We start from the raw sequence: 19,957 nt of genomic DNA on the forward strand, positions 1-19,957 counted from the left end.
CTTTAAAGCTGTAAACGTAAACTTAAAAAATAAAAACTGATACGAACCGCTTTCTTTTCTTTATTGCCTTAAAAGAATCTTTAGACAAAAATCGAACGGTAAAACAATGTAAAAGATGTTGTAACAGTTATCTTCAAGAATATAAGAAGAAAAAAACTGAAGGAAGCTTAATGACAAAAAGAACGGTAATGACAAAAATTATTTATTAAAAAATACCAACACATCTGATTACACCCATCTTTCGGTTCCCTCTCCAGAACGCCACCGACAAAATTCAACTACTCCATACAGCTAAGAATCTTTCACATTACTATAAAACGTGTTTCGGACTGTCAGTTAGTTAAGAAATCAATGTCTGGCTGAAGCGAGCGTGTATTATAAGCCACTGACAGAAGACCAGAACGCCCTTTTACCTGTACCTATAGTCCACTTTCCTCATCCAACTCCCTCGAACGTCATCAATCTACACCACTGTTTTCTTTCATGGATTCCCAGTTGCTGAAACTGTAAGATTACTTTTTTAATTCTTGAGCATCATATGGTTGTTGTTCAAGTTAGCGTGTTTCAAGAGTCCTCAACTGCTAATTACTCTTTCGTCTTGATTTAATCTTGTTCTGGTTAAGTTGCCAGTTAAAGTGTTTACTTCACTTTTATAGTTTCGTCTTTGTGGGGGGTATTTTGGATCTATATGGATGGATTTTATGTGGGTTTTCTTCTATATTGTGGTTGATTTATGTTGAAAGCTGGAGTATTTGGTGGCGTGTTCGAAAGATGGAGATTATTACCAAGTTTAATTGGGATACATTTGGCCATCTCAGGCCTTACTATGCCAGGGTTTTCAATTTTGGTGAGAGAATGGCAAATGGCCATTGTAAAATTCTGGTCTTCCTATCTTTAAATGGACTGGTGGCCATGGGCTCATTGATATCCTTCCTTTCAGCCATGGTATTTGGATATATGTATTGGTTTCCCACTTCTAGTCCAGTTCTTCGTAGTTATGCGATTTCTGAGTCCAATGTGTCTAATGGCAAATGCCACGTTTTTCATGGAAGTTGGATCCGTGATGAAAGTTATCCTTTATATGATGCCTCAAGATGCCCGTTTGCAGAGCGTGGATTTAATTGCTTGGCTAATGGGCGGAAAGATAATGGTTATACCAAATGGAGGTGGAAGCCTAAAGATTGTGATATTCCAAGGTTTAATGCACGTGCAATTCTTGAAAATCTTCGTGGGAAACGAATTGTCTTTGTAGGCGATTCATTGAGTAGAACACAGTGGGAGTCTTTGATATGTTTGCTCATGATGGGAATTGAGGATAAGAGGAGTGTATATGAAATCAATGGGCATAAGATCACGAAACGTATCAGGTTTTTGAGTGTATGGTTTAGTTCATTCGATCTTACTATTGACTATTATCGATCAGTTTTCCTGGTACAACCTGGTCCAGTGCCGAGGCGTGCACCAAAGAGGGTGAAGGCTACACTAAGACTCGATAAGTTGGATGATATTAGCAAAGAGTGGGTTAATTCTGATGTTCTGATTTTTAATTCGGGACACTGGTGGACACGGACTAAGCTCTTTGAAATGTAAGTTACCTACTCTCTTCAGCATTGACTGCCATACATGTTGTGTTCTACTACTTACAAACGTCTTTCAATTGTGATTTTGGTATGCAATATGCTGCCAGCAAACATATAAGCCTCTATTGTGAGTGAATGTGCTTTTCAATTCTATAATGATGTAATACATTGACCTTTCATCATTGTTCTAATTGTTCTCAATTGCAATTTCTATTAACTTCTCATTGACCTTGCTCCCTCCTTTATGTAACATCATAACACAGAATTTGCAGTGCATTTTGAATTCAATATTCATCTTTAGCGTATTTTCTTGGGTAAACAGAGTGTGTAATAGCATTATATATTGTAACATTCATGAGTGAGATTTAGAGAGGGTAAAAACATCGATGTCCTGGAGGGCACTAACTTGGGCTGGCTGTTGTGTCGTCGAATATTCTCGTAAACATGATTCACAGATCATGGATTTGAACGTCGACTACGGAAATTTGCTAGATATAGGCAAATTTTTAAAAGGTTATAGTAAAATTACAGTAGTTTAAAAAATGTGTACTGGGGTGGTAGAAGTGAGAGAAAGGTGTTTACGTGTGTGCTCGCATATTCTTTGGAAAACAAGGTTTATTATAACATCAGGCAAGCATTTGTTATGTCAATATCCCAGGGATTTTAATCATAGTTTTCCCTTCAGTGCATATCTTTTAACCAGTATCTCTGCATATGGCTTAATGAATGTTAGAATCTTTTGCAGCCAATACACTTTGGTTCAATCAGTATCTCTGAACTTGTGATTTATGAACTTGATATTTAGGAATGTTATATGATTTTTTAACATATCATTGGATCTCCATTAGGCTTTCTCGAGTTTGTAATTATGGGACTTTTAGCTCAAGCTTTTGCAGTAAAGATTGTTCTCTCTATAGTTGCAAAAGTGAATAGTCCTAACATGTTTCCAGACAGGGGCTGCTATTTTCAGGTAGGAGACTCGCTGAAGCTTGGAATGCCAATCTCTATTGCCTTCAGGAGAGCATTAGACACATGGGCATCTTGGGTTGAGACTATGATACACAGAAATAGAACAAGTGTATTCTTCCGGACTTTTGAGTCATCCCATTGGAGGTGTGTTGTGTTGTTAGTCAATATGTTTGCCCCGATTTTATGCTGATAGGTTTGTTTTTGCCATTTTTTCGTTTTTTAGTTTTTTTGGCAGACAAAAGGTTAACATCTTCTTGAGGTTTACTGAAGAAATTTGAGTTAGATTTAGAATTGGTGGATCTATAACTCTGCCACCAGTCTGCTCTAGTCTTGCAGCTCAATGTGATTGCTACCATTCTTGTGTGCTGAACTCAATTGCCTGCTAAGATGTTAGAAAAGGTTTCTCATACCCATTGACCTAAAAATCCTTTTCTTGTTTTCTGGTAAATGTTACTTAATGTGTTTTTTAGGTGATCACAAAAGTTATGATGTTAGTTTTTATAGAGTTCCTCATGAAGAGGAAGCTTTCCACTGTATGGTCCTTTCTGATCTTCTGATCTAACACTTCCAAGAAAGTTGAGACAAGGATGATGTACGTATATATCTGCACCAGCAGATGGTCCTGTAACTTTTTAGAAGTTGTGCCCCTTTCCCAAAACTAGGGAAGGGACTAATGTATAGAACAAGCTTGGAGGAATGAATAACTTACTGCATTACTTAGTGGTTGAGAATGTCCTAGATGCCACAAACACACTCCGGAGAGCAGATTGCAAGATGCTGTACTAAATTAATGCTTATCCCATGCAGCAGGGATGCATATACATTTATACATATCATACTTATATGCCCATATTTACCTACAAGAAAGACACCCATTTTGTAGTAATATATATTTGTGCATGCAAGCTATGTAATTACATACGTGTATGAATGTATATTAGGTTGCTTGTTTTCAGTTGAAAATTTCTACTTGATGAAAGATCGAGTAAGAGTAATATAGGGGACTGTCTGTTATACTTGAGTACGGTAAAGAAATTATCTGGCATATGAAAAAAGAATTAGGTATATCTAATGTGAGTCAGGGTTACTTTAGCTTTAGCTATAGGCATTCAGGAAATTGCATGTACATTTTGGTGATTTCTCTGTAGCCTGTCAATTTCCAATATGAAAAAAAGAAGAGCCATGCTCATGTAGGACGTTAATCTAGAATTTGATGCTTTTGCTTATAACAGCTTGCCTGAACTGTAAACTGACACTAACCCACTTGTAACTTTTTGGAAAACTGGACTGATGAAAATGATTTCATGTATCTTCACCAGTGGTAGAAACCGGAATTCTTGTAAAGTGAGTCGTCACCCCTCATCAAGATCTCATGGGAGGGACCGAAGCCCAATTTCAGATAGCATAATCAAGGTTGTGGAGAAAATGACAGTTCCTGTAAAAGTAGTGCATGTTACACCGATGGGAGCATTCCGGAGTGATGCACATGTGGGTTCTTGGAGTGACAATCCATCTGTACCCGATTGTAGCCATTGGTGTCTGCCTGGTGTTCCTGATACATGGAATGAAATTATCTTCTCCAATCTGCTGTCCAAGAATGGGGACTCTACCAATGAACACTAGAAGTTCTGAGTTGGTTTCCTTCTCTTGCCTCAAGCATTTTAATTTTTATATAGATATGTATGATTTTCCTTCCTTTGTATCTGTGAAAAGGTGGACAGAAATTATATGTAATTTCACAATGTTATTTTCCCAGTGCACCACTACCAAATCATGTGCATTATCTGTATAATTTCTGTTTATTTTAAATTTAATACAACCAAAATGTTGGGTTGTTTCTGAAAAAGAAAATGGTGGGAACAATTATAACAAGAACTGTCAAACATGCATTTTCATGTAAAATATATGTTTCTTTCTCTGGAAACAAAAAATTTGTTTTTCACCAAGTTGAGAATTGGAAACGTTAAATGCACCAACAAAATTTCTAAATTTGACTAAAAATCAATAATTAGGTTGTATTTGGGTTGTTCAGGTTCAATTGCCAGTCCCTATCAAGTATTCCCTGGGCAGGATGTTTTGTGTTCAGCTCAGACTCTGCAAGCAGTAGATAAAGGGGTATGTGGTCCAATTTTTGTGAGTATTCTGCCGGGCTATACAAGAGGTTTCTTTCTGACAAATTGGTAGCCAGTTATCAGGGCCTGTATCTATAGTACAGTGTTATGAACCCAACTGAATTCTTCCATTCAAGGCTAAGAACACAAACAAAACAGAAAAAAGAGGGAAAAAAAATAACGAAAAATGGTTTACATGATGAGAACAGCAATTCATGTTGGAAGGTCGGTTGTTTGTACAAGCCTGCTTTAGTCTTGTCTTTTAGCTCGAAGTGATTGTTTCTGACATTAAAATCCTTCCCTTTTTTTCGTCTGCTGGTAACATGTTTCTTGTGCTTTTGTAGTCATGTAATTAGTTAATTTACATATGAATTTCGCACCTTAAAAAACATAAAGTCCGATACAACTATTGATAACCATTTTGGTTATGGAAAATGCTAGTGGAGTCTCTTAAAGTTATCACTCAAAATTATCGCTCTTAATTTTTTTTTTACTTAATGGTTAAGAAAGTAATTATTAATGAAGTTGTGTATTTTTTTAATGATTAAGGATATTAAAAAAATTATTGAAAAGAAAATGAAAGAAAAAATAAAATTTGAAATACACTAGCGGCATGCCTTGTAAGATGAGAGAAAGTAATGCATACACAGATAGACTGACTGTATTGGAGTAGGTTTTTGAAATTTGATGCGTTACCTATTGAAAGATTCATATATTTATAGAGTTGTAGTTACAAAAGAATTTAGCTTTACAAGGATATCCAACAAACTCTCTTAAGAGACGTTACAATTCAAATTTCAAGTATTCAAAAATTCTGTTTTGACATTGCTGCATATTCAGCAAAGCAGTAACCACTGGGCGGCTAGCACTATCATTTGGCTATACAAGGATAAATTGAGGATGCTATACTCAACTATGGAACTATATCTGATCTAAGGCTGGTTCAACGACCATAAGGGTGGCCGCTCAATAGTCCTTGGGTTACTCTTCAAGTGGTTTGACATGTACTAGGCATAAGCTATTAGTAATAGCTGTCTAAGAATTCATTGAATTTCTTAGTGGGATTGGGGTCTCTAAGTTATGGCTCAAACTTGACTTGAGGGAGTGCTTGCGGGTTGCGGCTTCTCACAGTAGGTTCCTTTTGTCCGATTCTGGTTCTTCATAGGTAAGATGCTATTATGGTCCCTCCAATTACCCCGTCTTATGAAGACAGGTTTATGAAGGACTTGGAAGAAAGTCATCAAGAATTGGAATATGAGATCTTAAGCAGCAAAAAACGACCCACCCAAAAGAAATGAGGATGCGAGCGTTGTTAGCATCAACAATCATACTTCAAATCAAAAGCACTTCAAAAACAGTATGTTTCATGTTAATCTTTTATGCAATTTTGTGGTCCCGAACTGAACCCAGAAAAACGTACTTATAATTGGCGTGGCAATAAAAGTTTCTTGAATCAGAAAAGAAAAAAGAAAAAATATATATTAATCTCCTTCCAAAAAAAGAAAAACATTCCTTCCATCCACAACCCTGCCACAGATAAATCGTGACGTGTATTCTCAACCATGGCAACAGGTCGATGGTTCAACTACCATGTTAATGATAATTTAAAAAACAAAAAAACACTAAACAAAAGGGGATCTCTAACCCTGCCACCTCTGGCGGTGGCCTTGTCCACCTACATGAGGGATGCCCGCTGGCCAGGCGAGGTGGCTGTGCTAGTGGTGCTATGGGGTGGAGGTTATTCAGATTATTTTATTTTATTTTTAGCCTTGGGATATAATATACAAAACTTTGGCTCAGTTATGCACATTCAATTGCAGCATGTATTCTTGAGAAGGTAACTTAGTAGCAGATTGCTTATCAAGTTAGGGGCTAAAGGTCTTAGTCATGTCGTTTTCTCTGTCTCACTGTCACAACTTCATAAGCAAGTTCTAGGTCAATACATGATGAAATAAGTTTAGACACATGAAATACTTTGATTGATTTCATAAAAATCTTTATAGTTTCATTAAGGTGTTTTAATGGTTCTGTGTTTTGTTTTGTATAGTGTGTGTGTGTATATATATATAAATCTTTATAGTTTCATTATTTTTCATGCCTAAAAATAGAGAGAACATTTTGCATGCTCAACTTATTCAGCTTAATATAGTATAGATATATTTATTAAAAAGAATATAGTGTAGATTCACTTTAATGGTTTATACAGATTGCTAACCAATAAAAGGGAAAGACAGCAGACAGTAACATTAATAAGGTAACGAGAGACCTATCAAGTGATCTCAATGTCTGGCAGGAAAGAAAAATACAGGCTTCAAACAAAAAACAAAGGGAACTTTGAGAAGTGTTTTCCAATGCAAACAAACCATCCTAAATCTTAGAATGGCAGTCAAGTCACTAAAAACTTGCACACAATTATAACCAAAAAACTGAGGCAAAATACTTGCTACAAATAGGTGTTCAATGCTACCCAATTCTCCACAACTCAATCCATCTCTATTCACCTACTTCAAGATGGGCACTTCACAGAACAATGACTTCGACTTCCCACGCTTCCCTCCACCACCTCCATCAGCAAAGCCGCCTAGTCCCTCAAAGTCATCACCGCCCCCACCATCTCAACCTTTTGCTCCACCACCTCATCATGTGCACCCACCACCACGGCCTTCGCCATCACCGGACAACCATCCGACAGTAATAGTCATTGTGTTCATCTCATTCGGAGGTCTTTTGTTACTTGCATTCCTCGCAGCTGCTCTCTGTTGCTACATTAAGAAGAGAAAGAAGAAGACAGTTCAAGAAACCGAACTTATTCACTTCGATGAAGAAAGGAAGGTCAAGGAGGCCATCGTTCCAGGGCCGTTTGGCTCAAAGTCTGTCTTATTGACAATTGAGGATGATGTCCATATCGATGAAATCATTAGGAAGAATGAGCAGGTTGGTGAAGGTTTGCATGACAAGTCTGCAGAGGTTATATCTGGTCCCCATGAGGAAGGAGCATCTTCTTCTAGTGTTGATCATCCCCAACTTAAACGCAAGCCTTGATGTCAAGCATTTTACATGAATAATGAATGTCCTTCATCATCCTAAGAAAGGACTTCAAGTTATGTGATACATTTATTTTTATTTTGGGTGTGCTCTTCAGTCTTCTCTACTCTAAATAAAAAAAGAAGTTGCAAGAACACCATTTCTTGGCTAATGTAAAATATTTTAAGGAACTCATATATTATCAAAATATGTATAATTTTGTGTGAACTTGTTATTTCTGATATGCATATATACTAATGGTTAGGATGAATATTAAGTGGGGCCAAAGGCGCATCCCAAAAGAAACAGAGGTGGGGCTAACGGCTAGTATAAGAGTGGAACGTTTATGCAAAGAAAGTTAAAAGATTACTTTTTATTAATGTAACGTCCGATTCCAGTACGTAACTGTTTGTTTAAAATTTTTGGATTTATATGGATGAAAAGTCCACGTGAATTTATGAGTATTGTTGGATTGGACTAAAAGCCCAAAATTTAATATTTGTTGGCGAAAAAATATAATTGCTAAGCATAATTATACATTAATCTATGCATTAATATAATGTGATTGATCAAAAAATAGATTTTATTGAAAATAGTATTAATTTAAATTTTAAGTAAGAATAAATCAATATTAATATACAGATTAGTACTCGACTATATTGTACGTAGCAAAACTACAGTTTTTGAATAATTTTATTAGGTTTGCTAAGTAAGTTTAAATTGTTATGAAACTATCGAAATGAGAGAGAGAGATAGAGCTTAGAGAAGTTATGAAACTTATGAATTTCTTAAAGAATTCAACGATATATATAAGCGTACAAAGGGGACTATGCTTGCTCACAATGCTAGTACTATGCATTATGCATATGTCGGCCAACTCACTATGCTAGTATTATGCTAGCACTATGCACTATGCATTTGACGGCTAACTCAAAGTGGTCATACAATTTATTTTACAACAATGTTATTTTACAACACTCCCCCTTTGGATGACCACATATAATGAATATGCCTCGTTAAAACCTTGCCAAGGAAAAACCCTGTGGGAAAAAAACCAATGGCGAAAGAAAAAGAGTACAATATTCATGTGTACCGTAAAATGTTTTAAGATTGCCTCATTAAAACCTTGCAAAGGAAAACCCAGTGGGATAAAACCTTAGCGAAGGAAAAAGAGTACAATCAGTATAAGTCTTCAATACATTACTCCCCTTGAAAAGTGCATGATAAAAGGTATTCAAGTCTCCGCATTCCAATATTCTGCACAATCTTCTTATATGTTGCAGTTGGTAATGCTTTTGTGAATAAATCTGCCAGATTATCACTTGATCGTATCTGCTTGATTTTAATTTCACATTTCTCTTGAAGTTCATGAGTATAAAAGAATTTAAGTGAAATATGTTTGGTTCTATCATCTTTGATATATCCTCCTCTAATTTGAGTAATACAAGCAGCATTATCTTCGTATAAAGTTGTTGGGCTATCATTAATCACTGGAAGACCACACTTTTCTTGAATATGTTGGATCATTGATCTTAGCCAAATACATTCTCGACTTGTTTGATGAATTGCAATGATCTCTGAGTGATTTGAAGAGGTAGCAGATAGTGTTTGTTTGACAGATCTCCATGATATAGCAGAATTTCCATAAGTAAATACATATCCAGTTTGAGATCTACCTCTGTGTGGATCTGATAGATAACCTGCATCTGCATATCCAACTAATTGTGGACTTGAACCATGTTGATAAAATAATCCCATATCAACCGTACCTCGAAGGTATCGAAGGATATGTTTAATGCCATTCCAATATCTTCGAGTTGGTGCTGAACTATATCTTGCAAGTAAATTAACTGAAAATGCAATATCAGGCCGAGTGCAATTTCCAAGATACATCAGGGCTCCAATTGCACTGAGATAAGGTATTTCAGGACCAAGAATTCCTTCATTGTCTTCACAAGGACAAAATGGATCATTCTGCACATTAAGTGATCGAACAACCATTGGAGTACTCAGGGGATGAGCTTTGTCCATGTAAAAGTGTTTCAAGACTTTCTCTGTATAATTTGACTGATGAATGAGAATTCCATTTGACAAATGCTCGAGCTGCAGGCTGAGACAAAATTTCGTTTTGCCAAGATCCTTCATTTCAAATTCATTCTTTAAATATGTAGCAGTTCTTCTGATCTCTTCAGGAGTTCCAACAAGATGTAGATCATCAACATAAACTGTAATAATAACAAATCCGGAGTCTGATTTCTTAATAAAAACACATGGGCATATTGGATTATTCTCAAATCTTTCTTTCAATAGATATTCGCTAAGGCGTTTATACCACATGCGTCTGGATTATTTTAACTCATATAAATATCTTTGAAGCTTAATAGAATACATACTTCTGGATGTACTTAGATTAGAAGCTTCAGGCATTTTATATCCTTTAGGGATTTTCATATATATGTCATGATCTAATGATCCATATAAATATGCAGTGACCACATCCATCAATTGCATATTCAATCTTTTTATAACTGCTAAACTGATCAAATATTTGAATGTGATTGCATCCATAACAGGAGAGTATGTTTCCTCATAATCAATCCCCGGTTTCTGCAGGAAACCTTGTGCAACAAGTCGTGCTTTATATCGCACAATTTCATTGCTTTCATTACGTTTACGTATAAATACTCATTTATATCCAACGGGCATTACACCCTTTGGTGTTTGTATAATTGGTCCAAAGACCTCTCGCTTTGCTAGCGAGTTTAATTCAGCTTCAATAGCTGATTTCCATTTTGGCCAGTCATTTCTACGTCGACATTCTTCGACAGTTTTTTGCTCAATTTCTTCATTACTTCTGGTAATGTCAAGAGCCATTTTATATGAAAATATGTTGTCGACAACAGTTTTATTTCTATTCAAAATTTCTCCTGTACTTATGAAATGTATTGAGATCTCGTTATTTTCAGGTACCTGTCCCTCTTCAAGGGAAGACATTTCATGAAATACCTCTTCAGGAGGTTCTTTCTCAGGAGATTTACTCTCTTCAGGAGCATCAATTACTCTTATGGCCTGTGTTGGTATAGACTCTTCAGGAGTACCAAATTCATTTTGCATTTTCCTCTTCCGAGGAAATTTGTCCTTAGCACCAATAGGCCGTCCACGCTTCAGACGTATCTTAGATTCGCCTATTGCTATTTTGGCAACTTGTTCTTCAGGGACTGCAATCCTTGCTGGAACATTAACAGCAGGAATATATGATTTTACCACACCTTTAGTGTCAGTAAATACATCCGGTAATTGGTTTGCAACACTTTGCAAATGAATAATCTTTTGAACCTTTAGATTACATTTTTTTGTATGAGGATCAAATTGGGAAAGAGTTTTATTTTCCCAAGTAATTTCCTGTCATGCTTCAGGCACCGACTTCTCATTACCCAATGTTGGAAAAATTGATTCGTCAAAATGACAATCCTCAAAACGTGCCTTAAACATATCCCCTGTAAGAGGCTCAAGGTATCTGATAATAAATGGAGAATCAAACCCAACATATATCCCAAGTCTACGTTGAGGGCCCATCTTTGTACGTTGTGAAGGTGCAATTGGAACATATACAGTACATCCAAAAATACGAAGATGAGAAATATTTGGTTGCTGACCAAATGCAAGATGTAATGGTGAATATTTGTAACATGCTGATGACCTAACTCGAATTAATGATGCTGCATGAATTATAGCATGTCCCCAAGCAGAAATAGGAAGATTTGATTTCATGAGTAAAGGTCTAGCAATTAGCTGAAGCCTTTTAATCAATGATTCAGCTAAACCATTTTGAGTGTGTGTGTGGGCAACTGGATGTTCAACATCTATTCCTATTGACATGCAATAATTATCAAAAACTTGAGATGTAAATTCTCCTGCATTATCCAATCGAATAGTTTTAATTGGATAGTCAGGGAATTGTGCTCGTAGCTTAATTATTTGTGCAAGAAGTTTAGCAAATGCAACATTTCTAGTGGAAAGTAGACAAACATGTGACCATCGACTCGATGCATCAATTAAAATCATAAAATATCTGAACGGTCCACTTGATAGTTGAATAGGCCCACATATATCCCCATGAATCCTTTGTAAAAAGGATGGAGATTCAAAAACAACTTTTGAAATAGATGGTTTGATAATCAATTTACCTTGAGAATATGCAGAGCATGGATATTCATTGGGTAAGATAATCTTCTGATTCTTTAGGGGATGCCCATACGAATTATCAATTATTCGTCTCATCATTATTGATTCCGAATGTCCAAGGCGATCATGCCAAGTCATAAATATTTTGGGATCAATGCACTTCTGGTGCATTACAACATGTGATTTAATTGTTCTCATTTCTGTATAATACAATCCAGATGAGATGGCAGACAGTTTTTCTAATACGAGCTTCTGGCTCGAAATTATTTTAGTAATGAAAAGATGCTCTTTCTTGTCTTCGTTAATGGTTTCAATATGACAACCATTACGACGTATATCTTTAAAACTTAATAAATTTCTTCTGGATTGTAAAGAAAATAAAGCATCATTAATACAAAATTTGGTGTCATTAGGCAACACAATATAAGCTCTTCCGGAGCCTTCAATTAGATTTGATGAACCGGAAATGGTATAAACATAGGCTTTATTCAATGTTAGATTTTGAAAATATTTTTTATCCTTAAGAATTGTGTGAGTTGTAGCACTGTCAGCCAGACATACATCTTTATTATTCATCACGGAGATAGAAAGTTCATCAATAAGACTCATGATCCTACAAAATATATAAAACTTTCATTACTAAAAAAACATTGCATAATAAAAATATTTTACAATAATATAAAGGAAATACATTAATTAAAAATGAACACTTTCATTATCAACTCTACCACTAGAATCCTCAAAGAAATCAGAAACATCAAGGCTTGTAATGTCTTCTCCATCTATAGAATTTAAAGCATATGATGGTTCAGCAAAATTTGTTTCAAATTTCTTTGTTTTTTCTTTTATAGAAAATTGGTATAAGTCAACCAAGTGCTTAACTGTACGACAGGTACGAGCCCAATGTCCAGTTATACCACATCTATGGCATCCATTTTCATTTTTCTTTAAAAATTTGTTTTGAAGACCTTTGCCCTTCTCTGAGTTGAACCACTTCTGGTGGTACGGTGTATATCTATTATTATCCCTTTTAGTGTGGTCACTTCTAGGACCTCCACTTCTATAGTTTTTCTTACCACGTTCACGCCCTCTTTTTCTTTGAAAAGATGCACCATTCGCTACTGGGAATGATATAAATCTAGTACCATTCACTTCAGGGAATGATATAGAACCAGTAGGACGTGACTGGTGATTTCTTAATAAAAGCTCATTATTTTGCTAAGCTAATAGAAGACAAGATATAAGTTCAGAATATTTCTTGAACTTTCGCTCTCGATACTGCTGCTGCAGGAGCACATTCGAGGCATGAAAAGTAGTATATGTCTTCTCTAACAAGTCATCATCAGTGACTTTTTCACCACATAATTTCAATAGCGAGCTAATTTTAAAGAGTGCAGAGTTATACTCATTAACACTCTTGAAGTCTTGCAACCTTAGGTGCATCCAATCATGACGAGCTTTTGGGAGGATTACAGTTTTCTGGTGTTCATATCTCTCCCTTAAATCATTCCACAAAATAAGTGGATCTTTCACCGTTAGATACTCAGTTTTTAATTCTTCATGAAGATGGTGCCGAAGGAAAATCATTGCCTTAGCACGGTCCTGCAGGGACCCTTGATTTCCTTCTTTAATTGTATCTCTCAGGTTCATTGCATCCAGATGGATCTCAGCATCAAGGATCCAAGATAAATAATTTTTTTCAGAAATGTCAAGAGCAACGAATTCCAATTTTGTAAGATTTGACATTTTCTACATATATAAATCAGGAACATAAGTATGTTTAACATTTCATATTTATTTTGAAAACTACAAAAATATATTGAAAAACTTACTTGAAGTAGAGGACTATTAGCTTCAAGATCGTCAGAACTTTCGTGCTGATAACATGTTATGAAACTATCGAAAGGAGAGAGAGAGAGAGAGAGAGAGAGAGAGATAGAGCTCAGAGAAGTTATGAAACTTATGAATTTTTTAAAGAATTCAACGATATATATAGGCGTACAAATGGGACTATGCTTACTCACTATGCTAGCACTATGCATATGTCGGCCAACTCACTATGCTAGTACTATGCACTATGCACTTAACGGCTAGTTCAAAATGGTCATACAGTTTATTTTACAACAATATTATTTTACAACATAAATCTTTAATTATTTTGGTCTGGGTAGAATCTTTTTATGGGTCGAGATTTGAGGAGCAAGTTATTTATTTTAGAGGTTCGAAACCCAAAACTAAGGAAAAAGCCCAATTACATGAGATTTTCCTTCTGACCCCACGTCAAGCGGATCGTTTCCCTCGTGCACGTCTCTCCTCCCTGCTTTCTCTAGGATTTTATCTGTTTCCGAGAGATATTTATATATATTCATGTTCATCATCCTCAACCAAAAGCAAGAGTTGCTCAACTCTACGGCGCAGTCCCGCATGCACACACCAACAGCCCTTCACGTACGTCTAGCTCCTGGCTTCTCCACACACAACCACTTCTCTTAGTGAGCTTGAGTTTTTTTTTTCCCTTGCCGATAACCCCTGCCCAGCCAAAGCCAAACAGCAGCGCCACCTCTGTTTTTGCACTCTGAAAACAGAGTTTTTAATCCCCCACTGTGAGCCAAAAACCACTGCACGGTGACCTTCTTTTTTTCAGCATGGTGTGCGCATTTTCTTTGCTCGTTGGGTAAGTTGCCACACATCTCCTTCTTCCTCACGGTAAGCACAGCCACACAACTCTATGATTTTAGATTTATGTGTTCTGCGTTGGGATGCCAGTAGTTTTAGGTTGTGCTTTTATTTATTATATTTTTGCCTTTTCTTAAAAGCCATACCTTTTTATTGGTTTTACGCAATTGTCCGTACAAAAGCCTTGTTTTGGAATGCTTTCGTAAATCCTCTTTAAGGAACTTCTAGAGTATTTATGTAATATTTACCCTTAAATGTCTTTTTCGGACTTTATGATTTGCACTGATTTTTTTTTTTTTTGTGGGCTGTTTCCCTTGTGAGCTGAGATTAGTTTTAATTGGGACTTAGGTGTTAAAATCAGTTTAGGTCAGGTTACAATTTTTTTTTTTTACAGAAACTATTTCTAGTAAACATTTTGTGGATATTGAAGAATTAGGACTTAATCATATTTTTGGATTAAGAGAAATTTAAGTTTTTTTTTTTTTGAGGAATTAAAATAGGTAATTTGAGTAATTTAGGTGCGATTATAAGTTATGTGATCAATTAAAGGTTTATTCAAGTTATATGATTTTTTATAGGTGACTATTGATTATTCTTTTGACACTGTTACGAGGAATTTCTGAAAGATTAAGAGTTTAGGTAAACGGGAGTCATATACTAAATTTTGCATAAAAGAAATGAATTGAGGTTGATTTTGAAAAATATGTATGTTTTGTTATGAAAATAATTTTAAAACACCTCAGTTATTTATTTTTGCATTACTCATGAAATTTTGTATAAGAATAAGGTACTTTCTGGCATGACTGGTATAAACATAAGCTATTTTGGTATTTTATTTTTGAACTGTGCAAAAGAGAGCATAAATCATATTTTTTTGTGATCTGATTCTGTTATGTTCTGACAATGTTTTGTTCTTTGATATGATATAATGTAATTTTTGAAAACTTCTGGCATGACATTCTGTTTCTATTTTTGTTATGTTTTGCATTTTGAATTCTGTAAATGCTCATGTTTGTACACAGTATATGATCTCTGCTTACTGAGTTATTGATAACTCATCCATTATCTCCATAATATTTTTTAGATGATTTTAGACATTTCAGTTGAGGATCAGATTATGAAGCATTAGGTGAGATGATTTAAGAATGGTAGTTTAAGCTTGGAGGGTTTCTATATGAGTTTTCACAAAATTTATTAAGAAATTTTATTGTATTCTAATGACTTAGCATTTTGAAAAATTTATTATATTGAGAAAATTAGTTTGAATCAAGATTTCTTTATGATATTGGAAATTTGAAGTCTATAATGATATTGTTAAAATGTTAGTTTTATTGTCAAGAAGTAACTCTCCAACCCAACCGGGTCGTTACAATTAATGTTTTTCCCTTTTAAGAGAATTTCATCGCTGCGAACGGAACTTTTGTACAAAACTTAAGCACAAAAGAATATGCTTATCCTATCCAAAAACAACCATACAAAGTTACAAACTAACAAATAATATAAACACTGTTTGCAGACAAGCTTTTTCTATCACCAATAAACGTCTCTTTTTAGGAATATCAGTAAGCACTAGAAAGTCTCAAGATGCCACCATTACATCACCAAGCATGACAGCTAGTACTAATTTCATCCACATTCTCCCTCACACATCCCTCTTCATGTCAAGATTTTTTAGACTTTGTGCTCCAACATGTATTGGGAGGCATGTTGGAAAGTCACAAATTGCAATGGAAAATTAAACATATTCCATGTGGAAGCTGGAACATGAGCGTCCCAAGCACCGTTTACACATTCAGTCTTAGCTTGAATCTTGATAGTGTCTTGAATCAATTGACTTGTGCTCAAGGACTTAGGAACAGTTCGAGAGCAAAAGAAATATAAGAAAGACGAGGCAGAATCTCTAACCCTGGGCCGTGAATACATAACAATAAGCAAATTTCATGGCCAGAAAAACAACATAAATTTATAATTCATTATGAATGAACAGGAATATATTAACATAGGCAAAGGAAAACATATGTAAATTTTATTCCCAAAGTAATATTCGTCAATACCACATAAAAGTAACGAAAAACTGATTGTTCTCTCCGCACAATCATAAGAACAGTACTTTGGATCTTATTCTAATTACAACGATGCACGGAAAAAGTATAAGAGTTTTAAGCATCCATGCGAATAATGCACCGGATAGACTTCCCATGCAGCATGTACTCAAACGCTTTGTTGATCTCCGAAAAAGTGATAGCATGAGTGATAAATTTATCAAGTTCTAGCTCCTACAACAACAACAGAAGATGGTGTCATTCACAAAAAGTATAGAACACAGTTGAATCTGATGAAAACTGCAAAAGTTCTTCCACAGGAAGAAAATCTTACCTTGTTCATGTACTTTTCCACGACATCCGGAATATCAGTGCGGGGCTTGTAGTTGCCAAAGAAGGTACCCTTAAGAGTCCTTTCATTCAGCAGGTTTATAGGATGAGTCTTGAATGAATCATCTTTATTTGGTACTCCAACAAGCACTGCAACACCCCAACCCTGAAAAAGAGGCAAATTTTAGTTTCAACATGATTAGATACTTGATCTGTTTCTCTGATCTCTAATAACTGAACGGGCTACAAAATTTATTGAAGTCATACATCATGAACGCATTCAAAAGCTGAGATCATGGCCTGGATGCTTCCAGTACATTCAACAGCCCTATCCACCCCTCCGTCAGTCATCTCAGCAAGCACCTATTAATCAAAATTCCAATGTTAAAACAATGACAATGTGTATGGAATCAGAACTTTAGGTCACAAAAAAAAAAAAAAAAGACCATGGTGTTCGAAGTAACCTGATGAACGGGCTTGTCATGATCTTTTGGATTCACAAATTCAGTAACACCAAATTTCTTGGCTATCAAAGAGATTAATAATATAAGCCATCATCAATACATAACTACCAACTCAATGACCATTGGGACAACGTATTACTTATCAAAAAGAAAACATTAGGAACATTGTATCTATTAGATACCTTGCATGTATTTATATGTTCATTTGTGCAATCAATTAACTAACCTTCCTCGAAGCGACTGGAGTTCAGGTCAACACCAATGATTCTTGAAGCCCCAGCAATCCTTGCCCCTTCAGCAGCCTAAATATCAGCAAAAATAGAGATCAATTGAGAAAAATAATTACAATCTTTTTGCAGTGGCCAAAAGAAACAAAACATTAAAAAGAAGAACTTACAGCAAGGCCGACTGCACCCAATCCAAAGACAGCTACAGATTGACCCTTCTTGGGTTTTGCAACATTCAAAGTGGCACCGAGACCTTCAAGCACGAAACCAAATAGATCATTGGAAACTACTAGATTGTAAGAACATTCTCGATGCTATCAGTACTATTCTTCAAATGCAAGGAACACAAACTAAGATATCGCACCTGTGGATATTCCGCAACTAAGAACACAAACTTTGTCTAGTGGGGCTGCAGGGTTGATCTTGGCAAGGCAGCCAACATGGACAACAGTGTATTCACTAAATGTAGAGGTGCCAACAAAATGGTAAATTGGCTGTCCATTTTTGGAGAATCTTGTCTTGCCGTCGCTAAGCATAACACCCCTGTCAGTGTTAATCCTAAGGAGGTCACACATATTACTCTCCTCTGACTTACAATGGCGACATTCCTTGCACTCCCCAGTGAATACAGGGAGAACATGGTCTCCTGGTTTGAGATCAGTTACACCCTCGCCTACACTCTCCACAATTCTAAACAAAAGCAAAGCAAACAATAATTACTCTATCACATAACTAAAAACCAGTTTGTTTTAATGCCCAGTAAACGGTATATCAATAACTCGAGACCCATGTGCTGAAAGTAGACTCTTAAAATTTAGAAATATACATACCCTCCAGCTTCATGACCAAATATGCGAGGAAACAGCGGTGTCTGTCCCTGAAATATAAAGGACCTTTTGAGTTTCCACAACAAAAGTGAATACATCGTCAACTAAACTGATCAAATTCAGTTATGATCAAAGTTGGTACTTGTTATGTAAATCTTACACGAAACAGAGGGGAGAGCCAAAAAGCGCAATAAAACGGGGCAAAACTATGAGGATTCCCCCCCGCGCAAAAACCAGTTGGCTATTTTGCTCTAACATGGAATTTATTGATAAAAAAAAATCTATGCCATTACGTCTACGGCTCTCATTAAGAGATTAATCAGAGATGCCTGCAGTATATTATCCAAATCTGTTACCTTCGCTTCCCAGAAGTAAACATCAGTGTGGCAAAGGGAGGTGAACAGGATCTTCACTCGGACTTCGTTCGCCTGAGGTGGTGCCACTTCCACTTCTTCAATCACCAGTGGCTTACCAGCTTCCCATGCCACCGCGGCTACATTAAACACATGACTCCAATTAGCAGATGACCCCAATATAACATCAAATTTTCAATAACGATACAAGAAAGAGTCATCAGCCTACAGCCCCAAAACATAATTTCCCGAAATATCGAAACAACTTGAAGACCAAAAAATCAAACATTTCCCGAAATATCGAAACAACTTGAAGACCAAAAAAGCAAACACCAAACCATGTCTCTCATAGCTAGCATGCGCAACAACTAGAAACAAGGGAAAAAAGTAAAACAAAAGAGAAGAATTTCTGCCAGACAGATAAAATCAAACTAAAATTAATAAAAGAAGATCTTTTTTCGTTATAAAAACAAACCCATTGGTCAATAATTAAAAATGAAGCAGACAAAAATAACAGAAGCAGGGACAACTGATCACCAACACCAGAAAACAGATTATCGAATAACCTACGATCGTAATCGACAAATAGCAGAAAAGAAGAAATAGTGGCGGCTCACCTCTGCACTTAATAACCTGACCGACTGTGCTCGACATGACTACCTCGGATGATGATGATAAGGATGATTAATCGATTGCTTTGTTTTGATTGTAAGATATGAGTCTCCAACTGTGTATGTGGAGGTATATATAGTGTCAATGCCTATGAGAGATGGATAAAACCGCTAAGAATACCACTATGCCAAACAAGCGAAGTTTGTTCCAAGTTCAAAACCAGTAGTAGTATTCCGCTGCGCCTACTGGTTTAAGGACACATATTGCATGGTCAATGGGTCATTGCCTTTGGGAGAGACGACTATTTCTATTGTGAATTTTAATTTTTTTAAATATTAAAAATATAAATATATATATTATGCTTCTCAGGACCCACGAGGCACGAGTCGCCGTTGAGCCATCTTTTCTTAACATTTAACTAATATTTTATCATATCTTTATACATTAGAGGAGGGGTCAAAGTACCATAACCACTCAATTTTGAAGATGGGGGATATGATGATATTTTATGATTTAACTACAATATTTAATACTTTTTTGTTTTATATTATTCGAAA

At 35.8% G+C, this 19,957-nt stretch overlaps 3 protein-coding genes across 3 annotated transcripts; 2 read left to right on the top strand and 1 right to left on the bottom strand.

Annotated features, from left to right (window-relative positions):
* The first annotated feature begins 295 nt into the window (after positions 1-295).
* On the top strand, positions 296-4,320 carry LOC122297526 (protein trichome berefringence-like 7). Its single transcript, XM_043107620.1, has 4 exons — positions 296-672; positions 750-1,586; positions 2,535-2,693; positions 3,869-4,320. The coding sequence occupies exons 2-4, from the start codon at positions 772-774 to the stop codon at positions 4,170-4,172; spliced, it is 1,278 nt and encodes a 425-aa protein (XP_042963554.1). The 5' UTR covers positions 296-672; positions 750-771; the 3' UTR covers positions 4,173-4,320.
* A 2,804-nt stretch (positions 4,321-7,124) lies between these two features.
* On the top strand, positions 7,125-7,912 carry LOC122295777 (protein TRACHEARY ELEMENT DIFFERENTIATION-RELATED 6-like). The gene has a single exon (XM_043105013.1). The coding sequence runs from the start codon at positions 7,172-7,174 to the stop codon at positions 7,700-7,702; it is 531 nt and encodes a 176-aa protein (XP_042960947.1). The 5' UTR covers positions 7,125-7,171; the 3' UTR covers positions 7,703-7,912.
* Positions 7,913-16,547: 8,635 nt separating this feature from the next.
* On the bottom strand, positions 16,548-19,702 carry LOC122295354 (alcohol dehydrogenase). The gene is made up of 10 exons (XM_043104360.1): positions 19,406-19,702; positions 18,792-18,928; positions 18,439-18,485; positions 17,973-18,298; positions 17,779-17,861; positions 17,608-17,683; positions 17,382-17,443; positions 17,185-17,280; positions 16,922-17,083; positions 16,548-16,821 (listed from the first exon to the last, which is right to left on the bottom strand). The coding sequence occupies exons 1-10, from the start codon at positions 19,440-19,442 to the stop codon at positions 16,705-16,707; spliced, it is 1,143 nt and encodes a 380-aa protein (XP_042960294.1). The 5' UTR covers positions 19,443-19,702; the 3' UTR covers positions 16,548-16,704.
* Positions 19,703-19,957: the final 255 nt, after the last annotated feature.

Source organism: Carya illinoinensis, chromosome 15 (assembly GCF_018687715.1).
Source record: "Carya illinoinensis cultivar Pawnee chromosome 15, C.illinoinensisPawnee_v1, whole genome shotgun sequence".
In the NCBI taxonomy this organism is placed as follows: domain Eukaryota; kingdom Viridiplantae; phylum Streptophyta; class Magnoliopsida; order Fagales; family Juglandaceae; genus Carya; species Carya illinoinensis.